The sequence below is a fragment of the Antechinus flavipes genome, chromosome 3 (genome assembly GCF_016432865.1).
Source record: "Antechinus flavipes isolate AdamAnt ecotype Samford, QLD, Australia chromosome 3, AdamAnt_v2, whole genome shotgun sequence".
In the NCBI taxonomy this organism is placed as follows: Eukaryota; Metazoa; Chordata; class Mammalia; order Dasyuromorphia; family Dasyuridae; genus Antechinus; species Antechinus flavipes.
The window spans coordinates 304805020-304823420 of NC_067400.1; the positions used below are offsets into that span (position 1 = coordinate 304805020).

Below are 18401 nucleotides of genomic sequence, written 5' to 3' on the forward strand. Positions count from 1 at the left end.
AAGATTTTAGAGGCAGCGGAGTGTCTAGATTGTGGGTAGGTAAAAACTTTTAGTTTTATAAATCTTTGCAGCCTCCCTCGGATCTCTTAGACAGAGCAGACAAAAGAAGTCTTTTGTCAATCCGCAGCAATTCCTAAAGAATTGTGCCAGAGCTCCCAAGAGCTCCAAACAACAACTGCAGTGTTCACTTGACAACTGCAGTGTCCACTACAAGATAAAGAAAGAAAAAGTCTTTTACCTTGTCCAGAGTTCCATATTTCTCAAGGACACCCCAATAGTGACAACCGCGTCCAGTTAGACACTAATCAAGAATCAATGACATCTCAAGGACACCCCAACAGTGACAACCACGTCTTATTATTCACACACAAGGCTAAGCCAATGTGTCTTTAAAAGACACCCAGATAGGGTCCCCTGAGTCCAGAAGACCCTACTCCCAGAACCTATAATTCTGGGAATCCAGATGCTAGCATACCAAACAACCAAACAAAACAAGTCTTAAGACATAACCAGATGGTACCCCAAAAGGTAGCCAGACAAACTTATTCTCCTGTGGCCGAAACGGGGGTGTCTACCATTAGGCTGTTATGGCTGTAAGCTGCTCTCTTTCCCAGAGGTTCTGGAAAAAAAAAATCCAGGAGGGCCCAACCTCTCCAGGCCAAGAATTCAGATCTGCACCCAAGGCAGAGACCTGAAAGTCTCTTATCTCTCATCCTGCTCATTTTCTAATTATCTCGCTGGGGCCTCCAAAATGTAATGCCGAAGAAACTGAGCAAGACAGAGGTTAGAGACCAATTCAATAGTTTATTAAATGGAGAGAAATACTGGGACCAATGGATCCATGTTGATCCCAGGGCTAGAAGAGACAATCATCTCCAATCATATCCAAGATTCATTTCCTTTTCATGTCTGTTTCTAGGAATCTCTAATATCTTTTAAAGCACAGCTCAAACACTACTATCTTGAGGCCTTCTCTAATTCCCTCAAGCTGCTAGTGTATCCCTTAAAAAATTATCTTGTGTTACATGTTTCATATGTTAAGCTTGAAGTTAAAGCATCCCCGAGAACAAGTATGAGAGAGAGAGAAAGCCAGAGGGGAGAGGGGTAGAGAATAATATACAAGGTTGGAAATCCTTTTTGTCTGATAATTTTCATCAGTAAATTTTTAATAATAACATTTTATCAATGTTGCTATGTGGCAGTGAACATAGGAATACAACAATCTCTGAAGAATTAAAATTAATATTATCTATACAGTGATGGAGAGGTGTTTAAATATGTGTGAATAGACTAGCATATAATCAAGGAAGAATCTTGAAGGTAAAAGTTCTCATCAGGAAAAGATGGACTGATAATGTTAGTAAAGCATTAAAGTGTTTCATATTTCTTCTTGCTCTTAGGAGAAAGCAACAAAGATCTTGAATATGTCTGATGACCCTAGGATGCATTTATGAGAAGACATAGACAAGAGACAGGAAAGAGAGGCAAGAATGGATGAATAGTATTCTACATCATTCAAAGGAACATTCAGATCAATAAAATTAGATATTTGAATATTTCATTATGTTTTCATAGGTTTATATGTATAAAATACATATAATAGGTATTATATGTATGTTATACAGTTATGTGTATATAGACATAAGTATATATAGATATATATAGACACACATGTTCTATCCCTCTATAGAACATATAATTAGGTAATGGAGTAAATAGAATGCCAAACCTGAAGTTTGAGTTCGAATTTATCCTCAGATGCTTAATAACTGTGTGACCCTGGGCAAGTTACTTAACTCTGTTTGCCCCAGTTTCCTCATATGAAAATGAACTGAAGAAGGAAATAACAAACTATTCCAGTAACTTAGACAAGAAAACCTGAAATGTGTTTGCAAGAGTCAGTCACAACTGAAATAACTGAACAATAATAGAACAAAAGTTCATTAAAAGCAAGGGCTGTTTTATTTTTTAATGGTATTTTATTTTTCCAAATACATGCAAATTCAACCTCCACTTATGCAAAACCTTGTTTCAGATTTTTCTCCCTTTCCTCTCCCCTCTACCCCCACCCCAAGACAGCAAGCAGTCTGATACAGACTAAATGTGTGCAAGTCTTCTAAATATATTTCCATATTTGCCATGTTGAGCAAAAAAAAAAAAAAATCAGATCAAAAGGGGAAAAAACCCAAGAAAGAAAAAAAAAAAAAACCAAGCAAACAACCACAATAGCAAAGATGAAAATACTATATTTCGATCCACATTCAGTCTCCATACTTCTCTCTGAATGTGGATATCAATTTCCATCCCAAGTCTATTGGAATTACCTTGAATCACCTCATTGTTGAGATGAGCCAAGTGCATTACAGTTGATCACCACAAAATCTTTTTGCTGTGTAACTTTCTCTTGGTTCTGCTCACTTGAATCAGCACAAGTTCATGTAAGTCTCTCCAGGTCTCTCTGAAATCATCCTGTTGATTGTTTCTTATTGAACAAGAATATTCCATAATATTCATATACCACAATTTATTCAGCCATTCTCCAATTGATGGGCATCCACTCAGTTTCCAGTTTCAAGGACTGTTTTATTTAGAGGCAGTGTGACATGGTAAAAGATGGGCTTAGTCCAAAGATCTGTGTTTAAGCCCCAACTTTACTATTTTCTAGTACTATCTCTCAAACACCCCCTTCTCTCCTTTGGCACTTCTACAATCCCTCATCACCTCACACCTGCCCTATGGCAGTAGCCTGCTGCTTGGTCTCTCTGCCTCAAGTCTTTCCCCATTCTAGACTATCTAGACTCAGCTTTCAAACTGATCTTCCTAAAGTACAGGTTTGACTATGTCACTTGCTCTCTATTCAGTAAACTCCAATGGCTCCTCCCTATTTTCTCCATAATCAAATGTAAAATCTTCTGTTTAGATTTGAAAGTCCTTCATAACTTGACCTTCTAGTTTTCCAGGCTTCCTAAATCTCTTTCCCCTTTATATACTCTGTGAGTCAGTGACTCTTGGCTTCTCTGCTGTTCTTCACACTCCATGACACTCCATTTCCCAATTCTGGGTGTTTACACTGTCTTCCCCATCCCATACTTGGAATGTTCCCTCCTTATTTCTGCCTTCCACCTTCTCTGGTTTTCTTCAAGTCCCAGGTAAATCCTGCCTTTTTAAAAAGAAGTTTTTCCCGGTCCTTAAACTGTCCCTGTCCTTCCTTGTCTTCCCTCTGAAACTACCTCCAATTTATTTGATATAGAGTCTTGTTTGTACATAGTGTTATCTTCTACATTAGGTTGTAGGCTCCTCAAGGAGCCTTTTTGCCTTTCTTAGTATCCCCAGTGTTTAGCATCTGAGGATAAATTAATATATAATGTTAATATAATTATAATTGTTTCATATGATATAACAAATATAATACTACACTACATAATATATGAACACATTATAGAATATAATTATATTTTATATAGCATGATTACATTTTACATAATATATTATGATGTAAATATGATATGTAAAAATTAATATAAATGCTCCTTGACTTGCTTACTACTTGTATGACTTTGGCAGATCATGTAACCTCACTTGAACTTAGTTTTTCATTTGTAAAATGAGAATGTTGAACTCAATGACCTATGTATTCCTGATAGTTTTAAATCTCTGATCTCTGATCCTATGTCATCATTGCTGTATAAACCCACCATGTTCTCTGGGGAATCTTACCCTCCTAAATCTCAACCTGACCTGAGGGGAATTTGGATCATCCTGAGTAGGAGTTCGCTGACACTCCCTCCTTTCTCTCCCCTTTAGCTTCTGCACTGATCTTGGAGGTAGAAAGAAAGCTTTGCTTTGTGATTGTTTTCCTCAGATAGTGCCCAACCCTAATCATTACTCAGCCCGTACCATTCACTGTTAGGTGAAAGTTCAAGTCCAAGCCCAGATGAGGAAATAAGACCCAGAGAAAGGCAGGGATTTCCTCAAAGTTGGGCAGAGCTAGCAGCAGAGCAGAAACTAGAACCTAGTTTTTTCCAGCTGAGATCTCTTCTGATTTTGCTAGTCTCCTCTAGCAGGACATTCATTGTCCACTGGGGGAATTAACGGTAGGACGAAGGACCTGAGAAATGGTAAGAAGGTGGTTGAATAAGACTGGCTCTCTGGTTAACTAGCTACTCCGTGCCTAAGGGAATCTCCCAGTTGGCCAAGCCTCCGACTAGCAATATCATCAGGTCTCATTTCTTTACTGCTTTATCTTGTGACAACCATTGTTGCATCTGATCCTCAAGGCAGCCTTTGAAGTAAATGAGGCAAGAATGATTGTCCTGGTAGCTCCCCTTAAAGGATTGATTCTTATTAAAAATAATTAGAGGAAGAAAGAGGTTTCATGAGACACAAAACCGGGGTAATTGAATTTCAAAGTCCAAAGCAGAATAGAGCTTAGGAACAATGGGAGAGAAAGTACAAAGAAGCAAATTGAAGCTTTTGAATCAATAAAAATTGATTAATCACCCAGTATGTGGCAGACACTATACAAAGCAGTAGGTGTACAAAGAAAAGTAAAATATTATTTCTGCTCTTAGCTCTTCCAGCAAAAAAAGCTGGAGGACCATTTCCCTATAGCCCTGTGATTCTGTGTCCTCTTTTGGTTTGGGGCTTATTGTTTGTAAAAGGCCAGTGGGAATGTGATCACTAGAGGGTGCCATTTACCTACTTATCTTCATTTTCAGTTCTTTATAGGAATTTAAATAGTGCTTGCATTTCTACAGGATATTGCCTTCAGAGGCTACTCCCAAGTGGGAGCATCTACAGTTTTCTTAATTTTTATTGATGATACTCTGTTTGAGTCATCTTGAACCAATGGAACAAGATAGGAGTTACAGCTAGAGTTAGATAGGCCACATTTAACTAGGTTCCAAACCATTAATTAGATCATCCCCACTGTATCTCTCAGAATTTGTACATGTACGTGGACCTTGCCTCCAGCACACTTATAACTATGAATCAGGTTAAGAGGTATATGAAGTTAATATAGAATATTGCTTGCCTTCTCATTGGGTGGAGGAGCACTTAAAGAGAGGGAGAGAATTTAAGACTCAAGAGTTTTTTTTAAAAAAATGCTAAAAATAAATTAAATTTTTTTTTCCACAAAAGATCATTAAGAGGGGAAAATGGAAAAGAGATTGACAGTCATGAGTATTGTGACTAATTATGTATGTGAATGATATTGAGATGAATGAAAAATTCTAGTTTAGTCTAGTTGGCAATCAGTTGATGGTCAGTGGTTTCTCTGGTAACCAAAGACGTCAAGGGAGACATTAAAGATGCCTTAAATACCTTCTGAAAAGGAATTCCTCTGACAAGTGAAAATCAGTTTAGAATGGTCGATATTGTCTGAGAATGTGGGCTAAAGGTCTTTAACTCCTGCTGAGAACTGATCTTGATCTTGAGCCTCAGAAGCCTTCAGCATTTTGGGGAGGAGAAAGCCATCTCTATTAGGGCCTCTCTGGTTAGTTTTCTCCCTTTATGACTTGGGATACCCTAAACTATAATGGAGAGGACCAAGGACTAGGATTCCTTCCCTTAGGGTAAGGGGCTCACCCAGACTGGATTTTTATACTCTTAAACAGAACTTAAGTCTTCAAATTGGGTGAGTTCCTTCCACAGATTGAGTAGCATGTTCTTTGAGGGTTAGGAGTAATCTCTTCAACTAGTCCTTCAGAGACTGACTTTAATAAGAGCTGGCCTTTAGTGAAGAAATGGTAGGAAAAAAAGTCTGGTCTACTACTTAATAATTAGTTATTACTATGATAGTATACTAATAATAATTTATCTCAGTTTATTTTACTTATTATAGAAATACAAGCTAAGCCACTTCATCTATACTTTAACCCTGAGTAGAAATAGAGCTTGAATATTATAGTGCATGCTCTAATAAATCTAATTTCTTTTCAAGAAAAGACATATTTGACATCTCCTTTCTCATATTTATATTCTGCTCAGAAAGCATCATAAGGGAGTGGAAAAAGCTTTGGACTTTGGGTCAAGAGAAACCTGGATTCTAAAGACAGTTTTCCAATTTATATAATCATGAGATATCATGGTTTCTCTATCTTTGAAATGGGGAAGCTCATAGTTGCAATACATATCTCACAAGGTTTACTGAGAAGGAGGAATCTGGTGACAATTTTATAGAGCACTTTTTCAAATTTAAAGCATTTTAAAAACAAGAAGTAATAGGAAAAATTAAAAGTGGTGCTGTTACCCAGTTGTCTCCTCTGTGTGCTTACTATCTGTATTTGATTTGTTGTTTTGTAGTGACAATTCCACTGTGGCATACCACCTACACTTTGCAGTTCCATCAGATGATGACGCCTTTATGAAGTACATGATGAGTGAGGAGTTAGTGCTGGGCATTTTGCGACAAAATTTTAATGATAAGAGTGTAACAGGCTGTGAAACTCTGGGGATTGATCCAGCTTCTCTCTCACTCTCCTGTAAGTATAGTAGGCACAGCAGAGCAGAGGTGTGGAAAAATGCAGAGAAAAACATGAATCCTGAGTCTAAACATTAATATAATAACTAGCATTTATGTAGCGCTTTAAAATTTGCAAAGGGCTTTACAAATATCTCATTTTATCCTCACAACAACCATGGGGGAGAGGTGCAACCATTATTTTCACTTTATAGATGAAATAACTGAAGCATGCACAATAATTGATTTGCTCTAGGTCACATATCTAGTAAGTAAGTATCTGAGGGTCTTTGAACTTGAGTCTTCCTGACCAGTAGTCTACCAGGGGTCTTCAAACTATAGCCTGCTGGCCAGATGCGACAGCTGAGGACAATTACCCCCCTCACCTAGGGCTATGAAATTTCTTTATTTAAAGGCCCACAAAAACAAATTTTTTGTTTTTATTATAGTCCGGCCCTCCAACAGTCTGAGGGGCAGTGAAGTGGCCCCCTATTTAAAAAGTTTGAGGACCCCTGGTTTAGACTAACTAATTACCTCACATGGGCCTGAATTCCATTCCCAACTCAATTAATCCCATAGTTTAAAACTATAATCAAACCATTACATTGACTATGATTTAATACCTCCAGTGGTTTTTGTAAGCAAATGGTGGAATGAAGAGATTGGAAAGAGGAAAAACTAGAGTCAGGAAAACCAATTGGAGGACTATATAATAGCAATCTAGCTATGAAGATAGGAATCTAGATATGAAGATGGGCAGCTAAGTGGTACAATAGATGGAGTCCCAGGTCTAGAGTCAGGAAGACTCCTCTTCCTACATCTAAATCTTAGTTATTGTGTGACCCTGGGCAATTCACTTAACTGTTTGCTTCAGTTTTCCCATCTGAAAATGAGATGAAGAAGAAAATGGCAAACTGTCCAGTATTTTTGCCAAGAAAATCCCAAATGGGAGTGCTGAAAAATAACTGAATGACAAGATATGAAAAAAAAAAAGAGAGCATGAATTAGACTTTATTGCAAAGAGAGAATAGGTGTAAGAAACATTTTAGAAATGGAATATTCAAGATTTGTCACTGATTGGATGTGTGGAATGAGGGAGAAAAATGACATGAAAAGTTGTGAGCCTGAAAGCTTGCAGAGATGGTGGTAATTTAAACACAAATGTTAGAGTGAGGGCTAGATGTTTTATTTTCTAAAGGTGAAATTTGGGTCAAGTCACCTTTGAAGTGCTAATAGAACATCCAAGTGGAAATCTCTTTGTATCATGTCAAAAATATATTTTATATGGGCTTTAAATTAAGCCACTGTGCACAGCAAGGCCACTAGAATCCCAATGGTTCCAATTAATTCTATACCAGCATAATTTAATTTACTCTTCAGTGATCCAAGCGCTGACACAATCTCACATCTGTGAACAATCAAGTTGATTGATTGTAAACACAAACCTATCTCTCCTAGACAATCTTTAAAGTTAACAGTGTCTTGGAAACTTGTTAAAAGCTGAATCCAAGGAACCCTGGAGCCAAGACCAGGCGATCAAGCCTTTGCTCTGTGATTAATGAACTTTGTGACCTTGAACTTGTCATTTAACCCTTTAGCCCTTAGTCTCTACAACTGTCAAAAGAGAGGTGATGGTAAGGTCTACTTTCTACTCTAATAATCTGTCTGAAACTGGATTTAAACTCCAACCTCCAAACCCTGGATTCTATCCACTGAGCTATCAGCTGCCTCCTTTTACATATATTAGAGATTTAGACTGTGAGCTACTTGAGAGCAAGGACTATGTTTTGCCTTTCTTTATATACATATAAAGAACATAGTTTTTTTTTTTTTTTTCTTTTCTTTTCTTTTTTTTTTTTTTTTTTTTTTTTGCTGAGGCATTTGGGGTTAAGTGACTTGCCCAGGGTCACACAGCTAGACAGTGTCAAGTGTCTGAGGTCAGATTTGAACTCAGGTCCTCCTGACTTCAGGGCTGGTGTTCTATCCACTGCACCAAGTAGCTATCTCTATAAACATAGTTCTTAGCTAGGTGCCTGATACATAGTGGGCACTTAATAAATGCTAGTTGACTCTTTATGTTAAATAAATCTCCATATTTTAATCTATCATATAAAATAACCATGCACATCAACTACATGATAAAATGGAGTTTTTTTTTTTCAGAATGCTTTGAGTTTATTTGCAATTTCATCAATTTTATTTTTTTTAATATTTTATTTTATTTTATAATAACTTTATATTGCTAGAACCCATGCCAGGATAATTTTTTACAACATTATCCCTTGCACTCGCTTCTGTTCCGATTTTTCCCCTCCCTCCTTCCACTCCCTCCCCTAGATGGCAAGCAGTCCTAAGATATGTTAGATATCATCATCTATTTTGCTCATCAGTTTGCACACTGATAAAGTTTAGATATTTTTAAAAGAGTTGTAATTTGGATTCTAGTTTCACTTTATACAGTGTTATACTTTGTAGATTATTTGGTATATAGATTATCTCAAAGGTCTTGCACAGTTTTCTGTCATTAAAAAATACTTTAAAATGAATTAAAATTTTTGAAATACTCAGCATAGTAGAAGGGTGTGTGTGTGTGTGTGTGTGTGTGTGTGTGTGTGTGTGTGTGTGTGTGTGGTATGTGTGTGTATATAACAGCAGCAGCAGTGGAAGGAAACTTTCAATATTTGTTCAGAAGGAAAAATTAAGTAAATAAAAAATACCTTTAAAAACCTAACTCCTTTAAAAAAAATAATCGTGGAACATTTTCTTTTCTTTTTTTCTTTTCCAGAATGAAATGGAATCACACTCTTGGTTTCTGAAGACCATAGTCTTTCAGTATCTGTTACTTTTCTGGAAAGAGAAAACTAGTTTCATAGTAGAGACAGAAATTTGCTATCCCCAGCATTCTGAAGACTATAACTAGAGACTAAAGAGGCTGAGACCATTGTCCTTTGGAATCCTTATCCTGTTGTACACAAGCAATTCACTTAACTCTTGCTGTAAGGGGGCAGAAGAAAAAGCTGTCATCACAGGTCCAGAGAAATCCTCTCCACTCTATGGAATATGAAGAGTAAATAATTTCCTGTAGCTAATCAGAACACTGTGTAGCCCTAACTAGCAGGATAGCACCTGAATAGCCCCAGGTATTTAAACTTGTTAAAGCAGATGGGAGAGGGAGGAATCTCTCCCATGTGTTTAGTGGCTGGTTTCCTCACCAGTAGGGGCATTTCTGGTACATTTCCCCCTCTAGTATATGGCAGCTGCATATACAATTGTCATTTGAAATAATTTTGGATGGGTGAAGGAAGGCTTGAAATTTTCTAGTGGTGAAGAAAAAAGTGAGTCAACTACTTTTTGTAGGTTTCTGGATACTAGTTAGGGATAATATGATCTACCTCCTAGACCAAGTATAGCTTCCTTTGGGGTAGTACAAAATACTGAGTAATAAAGCTATGATCATATACGTGAGAGTAGGAGACCCTAGTATACTGATTGCCATGCTAATTTGTGGTACTTTATGTTTATTCTATAACAGCCTTTTTTTTTTTTTTTTGCTACTAAATGTCAGTATATTTCTGGTATATTTGGAAACTGAGGGCAGCTAGGGGATGCAGTAGATAGAGTGCCAGTAGTCAGGAAGACTAATTTTCCTTAGTTCAAATCTGGCCCAAGACACTTCCTAGTTATACACTTCTCTGTTTACCTCAGTTTCCTTGTCTGTAAAATGAGCTAGAAAAGGAAATGGAAAACAACTTCAGTATCTTTGCCAAGAAGCCCCCAAATGGGATCAGAGAGAGTCAGAAACAAGTGAAATGAATGAACAACAGCAACACTGAGTTGTGGGGATCACATGGACTAAAAGCAAAGTGCTTAGAAAAACTTGAAGTATTTGGAAAATAAGATCTGCTATTGCTGATTGAAGGATAATCTCTCCTAAATACATCATACGATTGATTATTCAATACCTCCCAATACTGAGGTATTGGCGTTGACCTGAAAAAGTAAACTGATATGATGATAAAATAGAAGCTATTTTCTTCTTGCACTAGATTCACTTTATAAATGGATCAGCCTGTGACTCAGCAGCACCACCTGGTGGTTCTTACTAAATAGATAGGGCTCCTATCTATCATACTATGATTTCATATTCATATCACCTTTGGTGATTTCCACAAAAAATTGTTTCATGGTTAAAAAATGAAGTATTCTTGCTTTTGATTGTCTTAGAGTTAAATTGAACTTTAAGCAGAAGTCAGTGAGATGGACAAATATTTGCATGTGTTTCATTATTTGCACGTAAATATATTATCTCTTTCCACTTTTTCTTCTATAAATGTGTATGCAAAACTGAGGCCAAATTTGACTAGCTTTTTATGCATATAATAGAAGGCTGGCCAAATCACTTAACTTCATGATGCTCTGGGCAATTCGCTAGGAATGTAAATTGTAGAGAATGGACATTGGTAGAAGGGGGTTTCCACACAGGAGAACTTACCAACACCAATGAAATCACAGGTCCAGCTCCTATCTCTATTTATGTATTTTTTCAGGATTATGTGGAATGTGAATATTCTTTTTTATCCATAAGAAGACAATGAAGTTCTTATTTCAGAGACAGCACCTTAATTAAATTATATAGGATTTTCCTTGTCTGTCATATTTTTGTATGTTTTACGTGTAAAATGCAAAGTTTGTAGATTTTAGAAGATAAAACTTTTGTTTTTTAAAAGGAAGATGATTTAAGAAAGTATTTTTTACAGCAAATTATTTTGTATGATGTTTCTAGTTATCTTTTGGGTTTTTTTCCTTTTTATATCTTAATGTTTTCAAGAGAATGAGAGAGAGGGGGAGAGAGAGAGAGAGAGAGAGAGAATATGAATATGTTCATGCTACAACTAATAGCTTAAATTCCCTACTAGGTAAATTCTTCTAGGGATTGCTACATGGATTAGGTCTGGAATCATGAAGTCTAATCTTTCTGAGTTCAAATCTTTCCTCAAATCTCACTAGTCATGGCCCTGGGCAAGTCTCTTGGCTCTATTTGTCTCAGTTTCCCCATCTATAAAATGAACTGGAGAAAGAAATGGCAAATCATTCTAGTATCTTTGCCAAGGAAACCCCCATTGGGGATACAAAGAGTTAAACACAATTGAAAAATGACTCAACAACAATGTATTCCTTTAAGAATGTGATGAAGGGGCAATAGGCTTACGTCTATGAGTCAGTGTCAATATCTGGGAGCTTTCTTGTTGAACTGTGGCTGGGAAAAGGAACTTATTTATATCATTTTTAAGTACACACAATTTTCTCCTCTGCTCATTCCTGAAATGAGCAATAGAACTGACAAGCTACTCACATTGAGTTATGCTCCCTTTGGAATTCATGCCCCTCTGTGAAGAGGGGAAGGCCATATTCTTATTGCTACCCTGACTACATTCATCTAGACAAACAAAAATCTAAGTTCTCCCCGCCAAGGGAAGATCATATTTGAATCGAAGAAGAGTCAAGTTCAAGTGCTCTGCTCTAGATTATACAGCAAATTGCACATTGCTAGCTGAGCCAGGAGTTAAAAGGCATGATTTTCATGAAAAGTCATAAACTCATGACTTTCCAGACTAGTGATTGAAATCAAGTGTGTAGGGTCTTTAGATGGTAAGTAAATAGAGCGGTGGATTTGGAGTCAGGAAGAACCAAATTCAAATCCAGTCATAATTATTAGCTGAAAGACTGGGCAAGACATGTAACCTCTGACTGCCTTTGTGCCTTCATCTATAAAATTGGAATAATAATAGTCTCAGTCTTCTAGGGTTGGGAGAATAAAATGAAATGTTTGTTAAGTGTTTTGCAAACCTTAGAACAGTGGTTCTCAAACTTTTGTTTTCAGTATCTTTATCCTATTAAAAATTATTGAGGATCTCTCCAAAGAGTTTTTGTTTATCTGGATTATATTTATGGACATTTACCATATTGGAAATAAAAACTATTTTTGAATTTGTGGACCCTCTAAAAGAGTTTCAGAGATCCCCAGGATTCTCTAGACCATACTTTGAGAACCACTGCCTTAGAATGTTATATAAATAATAGTATAGGTATTATGCAAATTGTCAAAGTTATGAATATTTTAAATATAGTCTTCTATGAAAATAATAAGTGACTCAGAGAAAATACATGGGTTAGCAAAGTGACCACAGCTGTTTATAGTTAGTAGATGCTAAATTATTGTTGTACAAAGAATTTGTAAGGAAATTTAGGAGGAATTGTGGCTGTGCTTATTCCCTTAATAAACTGTTAAAGAAAAAAACAACATAGACTATGTGATCAACTTAGGTTCGCAGACTGAGACAGGAATAGAACAATTCACCATCAAATGAACACCAGCATACACAAATTTTCATTTTTTTAAAGTGTGATTCACCTGTAGTGGTTTCTTTCTGCACATAATGGGAACATTTAGAATGAGTTTCACTCAAGGTGACTGGCTTGGAAATGTTAGACCAAACTTTCAAATGGGCAGTAGGTTTCCTTATTTTCACTTGGTTTAAGTTCTCTTCTTTGTCTCTGTTTAAAACAAAGATTTATTTATTTGTGAGCATATGGTTATTTGTAGGTTTTAAGTATGAAACCAGGAAAGAAACCAAAGGAAAGTCTGTGTGCTGATAACTGTATTTATAAGAGTTTGGGGGGAGAGGTGGGGAAGGAACCTTCGTGTGGAGATTATAGAACCAGAAGGGACTTGCGTTAGAGATGATAATAATCTAGGCCATCATTTTGGAGATTAAGAAATTGAGGCTTAGGGGAGCTATTTCCTCAAGGTCACATAGGCGACAAATATGAGTTGTTGTTGTTGGTCATTCTGGATCAAAAAGGTGATGACATGCAAGTGAATCAGACCTAAGTGAAGGAGGACTGTACAAGATCCCAGCCTCACTTTTTCTTCCAGATTTACCTAAATCTAATGGTCAGATATAGATTAAGAAGGTTTGAGATGGGCCCAGATACAATGGGGGAGACCTTGGCCTTTTTAAGCTCCTCATTGGATTGTTAGTTCCTTGCTAAGTCATGTTTCCGATTTAAAAGCTATCTTGTTTCCAATTTCAGCTATTTTTTTTATCATATTTATTAAGCAATGAAGTTTGTACTTTTTATTTTGTAATATTTTGTGTATTTTTGACTTTTTATGTATTTGTATAGTAAGAGTATTCTCAGCTGATGGAATGAATGAATTTTAATTGTAAAAATGTGGTTTGGGGGATGATGAGATTTTCCTTATCCAAAATTAACTTCCTTGCATTGTATTTGAAACCCTGCTAGGGAAAGTGCATTGGACTGGGAATTGGGAGGCCCAACTTCTAGCTCCAGTTTGGCCAAGAACTAATTGTATCCTGCAAGTTATCTACTTAGATCTTCTTATGATACTTAGCATTTTTTCTTGGTTAAAACAATCACCTCCCAGACATCACCAATTGTTAAACATTATAATAAATAAAATGAAAATGTTATCTATGGGTTTTGTTTTGATTGTGTTTGTGAAGAGGACCAATGACATCATGGAGTAATGTCTTGATTTGTTCATGAATTGGATATAAGTGAAGTTGAATCTCTCTTTCAGAATCATCAAAGTCCAATGACAAGGCAAAAGTCAGGGGGTCTGGAAGTGACCAGGGATGTGGTGGATAAATTTGTCTTTGATATCTATGAAGCTCCACCTTTGCTTGCTTTAGCTACCTTCGTAGCCAAATTGTACTCATCTACCCATTCAACACTTGACTAGGGTAGACACTGAGGAATTTAAGGCCCATAGATTTAGCCCATTTGCTGAAAAGTTTACTGGGATGTGGCCATAGCCCATACTACAGTTTCTTGGAGCAACTGGTTGGGTGACCAGGTAGATGCCACAGGTGAATGAGTACTCCTGAAAAGGGCTTGGAAAGCCCTTGGAGAAGGTTATAGTATTTTCTTAGCACAAATTAATATTTGTTATATTGTGGTATGACCATTGGTATATTGGTAAATGTTTTACAACCAGTTCTCCAAATAAGTGAATGAATGAATAAGTAAATAAATAAATGAAATATGCTTTAAAGTTTAATCTACATTATCCATAATTTGCAGTATTTTGGCCAACTTCTGAAGTATAAATGCTTACACTGGAAATTTAGTAGTGTGGTCCTCAAGCCAGTAGAACTAGATCTAGCACATACCTGAGCAGAACAATCATTCTTAACATCATAGGACTGAATAGGATTGTAGAAGCTGTCGATCTTAAAAGTCTTCATGTCAATAAGTTAGGTCTTCTTTTAAACAAATAAGTAAATTTACTATTTGGTAATTTAAATTTTTAGTAAAAGAAAGTCTTTATATCAGTAAATTAGGTATCATTTATATAAATCAGTTCTCATTTTACAGAAGAGGCTAATGAAGTCCAGGGAGATTAAGCAATTTGCCAGAGATCATGTAGGAAATAAATGTCAAGAGTAGGATTGTTGGTTCCCCTTTCCCTCAAAATTCTAAAGAATTCACAGAATGAAACTTTTACAAAATATATCCTAGCTGTAGGTCTTGGGACATTATAGACAATTTGCCCTGGGATATTCCCCAAATAATAGCACAGACCCTCGAATCAGAATAGAAAGGTGAGCGAACAGGTAACAATGTATTGACATGGATTCATCTAGTATGTGTCCAATATAACAGGCATTTATTAAGCACTAATGATACGTAGAGCATTGTACTGGGTATTGATGAAAATAGAAAGTGACAAGTCCTGCAAGGGGTGAGGGCTCAGCATACATAGCTATCATAATAGGTAATAAAATACATTACAGAATTACAAAATAGTTTTATATGAGATCTGATGGGAAAAGATTATCAGCAATGATTGGGATAGTGAGGGGTAAGGGAAGGACAGGAAAGGTTTCCTTAGAGAACTTGGCATTTGCATTTTAAAGAATGATTAGATAGCATTTTCTAATGCTTTTTGTTGTAGTTTTCTTGCATATTATTTTTTTTTAAGTATTCAGTTTTGCTTTATTCTTTCCATTTATATTGTTGTAAGCATTGTTTAATGACTTTTTTTTATTCTGCTTACTTCAGTCTGAATCAGTTCAGATAAATCACTTTGTACTTTTCTTAATTCTTCATATTTCTTGTTTCTTAGGGCATAGTATTATTACATTACATTCATGTACTACAGTTTAGTCATCCCCTAACCCATGGACACCTACTTTGTTTTCAGTTCTATGTTTTTTTTTAATCAAGAGTTATTTATTATTTCAGTATCACCTTCTCTATAATCTTTCCTTCCCATGTTTTCCTATTTATTTCTTTTTTTTTTAATTTTTATTTTTTATTTAATGATTACTTTATATTGACAACATTATTCCTTGCACTCGTTTCTTTTCCGATTTTTTTTTCCCCTCTCTCCCTCCACCCCCTCCCCTAGATGGCAAGCAGTCCTTTATATGTTGGATATGTTGCAGTATATCCTAGATACAATATATGTTTTCTTGCATATTATTTTGCTTCTCTTTTTTTTTCTTGTGCAGCATGATAATTGTATAAATATGTATGCATATATTGGATTTAACATATATTTCTATCATGTTTAGCATATATTGACTACTTGCCATCTAAGGGAGGGCATGGAAGATGTTGGGAGGTGGGATTGGAACACAGAGTTTTGCAAGGGCTAATGTTGAAGAATTGTCCGTGCTTATATTTTGATAAATAAAAAGGCTTTAACTAAAAAAAAAAAAAAAATTATCATAAGACCTGGAAAAAATTAAGAATGGTTGGAATTTAGTGGGTATAAGGACACTCAGAATTGAGAGCTGGAAGAGTCTTTAACCAGCATCTAGTTCAACCCCTTCATTGCAGATCAGCAAACTGAAGCCCAGAAACATTATTTGTCTAAATTCAAAGAGGGAGTAAATAGTAGATGCCAGAAAAAAAATGAACGATGTAAATGAAGTACACATTGCTTCTGCAGGGCAGTGCCCATATTTACTTTGTTGATATACTTAGGACTCATCCCTGCTTGGCAAGAATTAAAGCATCCAGCCCATGAAAGAAGACTATCTACATTCAGAGAAAGAACTGATAAATAGAATTATGTATAGAATATTTTAATATATATACATATATATGTGTGTATGTATATGTATACCTACATATTTGTGCCTAATAGTAACCATCTTGGGGAAAGGGAGAAAAAAAGGGAAAAAAGAAAATTACATGATAACTTTATTATATATTTAAAAGGAATAGAAAGTTGTACATAATAGATTTGGAGTTTCTTGTACAATAATTTTTTTCTTATTCTATTATGTTACAGCAATATTTGTTTTATTTTTGAAGTTCAGAATGAAATAAAATAAAAAAAAAGAAGTGAGGCATCTAGTAACTAGGAAGAATTGTTAAAAGATAGGGGAGTAAGATTTCAAGTCTTTATGTTTATGAAATATCCAGTTTCCAGTTGAAGCCCATAAACCAACCATCTAAAGTCTATTAATATTTAATAAATTCTAATTCTGCTGATAATATCTGCCGATAATTCTGAGTCTATGTCAACTGAATACTTTCTTCTATTTAACAAGTTATCGGAAGTCTTCTTTGGGGGTTTAGCATGTTATTTTATTTTTTAGATACATAATATTTTATTTTTTCCCAGTTACATATTAAAGACATTAAAAAAAACATTTAAAATACATTTTGAGTTCTAAATTCTATGCTCTCTTTCTTTCTTTCCCATTACCCCTCCTTGAAATGGTAAGCAATATGACATAGGTTATACGTGTGCAATCATGTAAAACATTTCTACATGAGTAATTTTGTACAAGAAAACTCAAAAATAATAATAAAAAAAGAAAGTGAAAAATGATGTTCTTCAGATTGTAGACAGATAATAGTTATTTCTCTGCAAGTGACTAGCATGTTTCATCATGAGTCTATTGGGATTCTCTTGGATCATTGTATTGCTGAGAATAGCTAAATCATTCACTGTTGAACATCATACAGTATTGCTGTTATTATGAACAATTTGCATCACTTTGCATCAGGTCATGTAAGTATTTACATGTTTTTCTGAAATTGAACTGCTCATAATTTCTTATGGCAAAATAACATTCCATCACAATCATATACCATAGCTTATTTAACCATTTCCCAATTGGTAGGCATTCCTTCTATTTCCACTTCTTATCTAACATATAAAAAGAGCTGCTACAAATATTTTTGTACCAATAGATCCTTTCCCCTTTTTATGTCTTTGGGATATAGACCCAGAAGTCAGCACATTATTTTTAGTGAACTATATTTTGGAACAAAAGCATAAATATAAATGGGACTATAGTGTATTAGTAAATGATTAATAATTGCCTCTATGGAAAAGATGTATATGTAACATACTTTTAAGTCTAGTTGCCATTAATAACATTTTCTCCATCATTTACTTAAGTCTAAAAATAAAATAATAAATCAGCCATAATTTTTTTAGCATTTACTAATTTCTGAGGTATAAATGCTCACAGTGAAAATTTTAATAATTACTGTTAACTAGAGTTGGCCTTAGCATACTCCCTTCATTCATTCACGACCCAATTTATTAAAAAAAAAAAAAAAAGATAAAACAAAATACAAAAACCTCCAAGACTATATAACATCCCTAAATGGGTCTGTCAGCCACCAGTTAAATGTAATAACACTGGAGACCTGAGAATATTTCTACCCCTTTCTTAAACTCTGATTAATGGACTTAATAATAAGATGTATGGGATTTTATTTCTACCACTGCCAAAGTTTCCAATTTCTGCTTTCAGAACAGCCTATGTCGGCAAATATTCCAAGATACTTCCATTCTCATTCCAAGCTTAGATGTTTCTATTAATAGAACAAATATTATACCTTAAACAATATAATAGAACAATATTGTACCTTAAAGGCA

General features: G+C 35.4%; 1 protein-coding gene across 1 annotated transcript in view; it reads left to right on the forward strand.

Moving 5' to 3' along the window:
• The window catches only part of C3H3orf52 (chromosome 3 C3orf52 homolog), a 46258-nt gene extending 32295 nt beyond the window's left edge, over positions 1–13963 (forward strand). The window contains exons 5-6 of the mRNA XM_051985275.1: positions 6307–6485; positions 9249–13963. Of these exons, the coding sequence (XP_051841235.1) occupies positions 6307–6485; positions 9249–9250 (181 nt within the window). The 3' untranslated portion in view covers positions 9251–13963. The remainder of the gene's footprint in view (positions 1–6306; positions 6486–9248) is intronic.
• The last annotated feature ends 4438 nt before the right edge of the window (positions 13964–18401 follow it).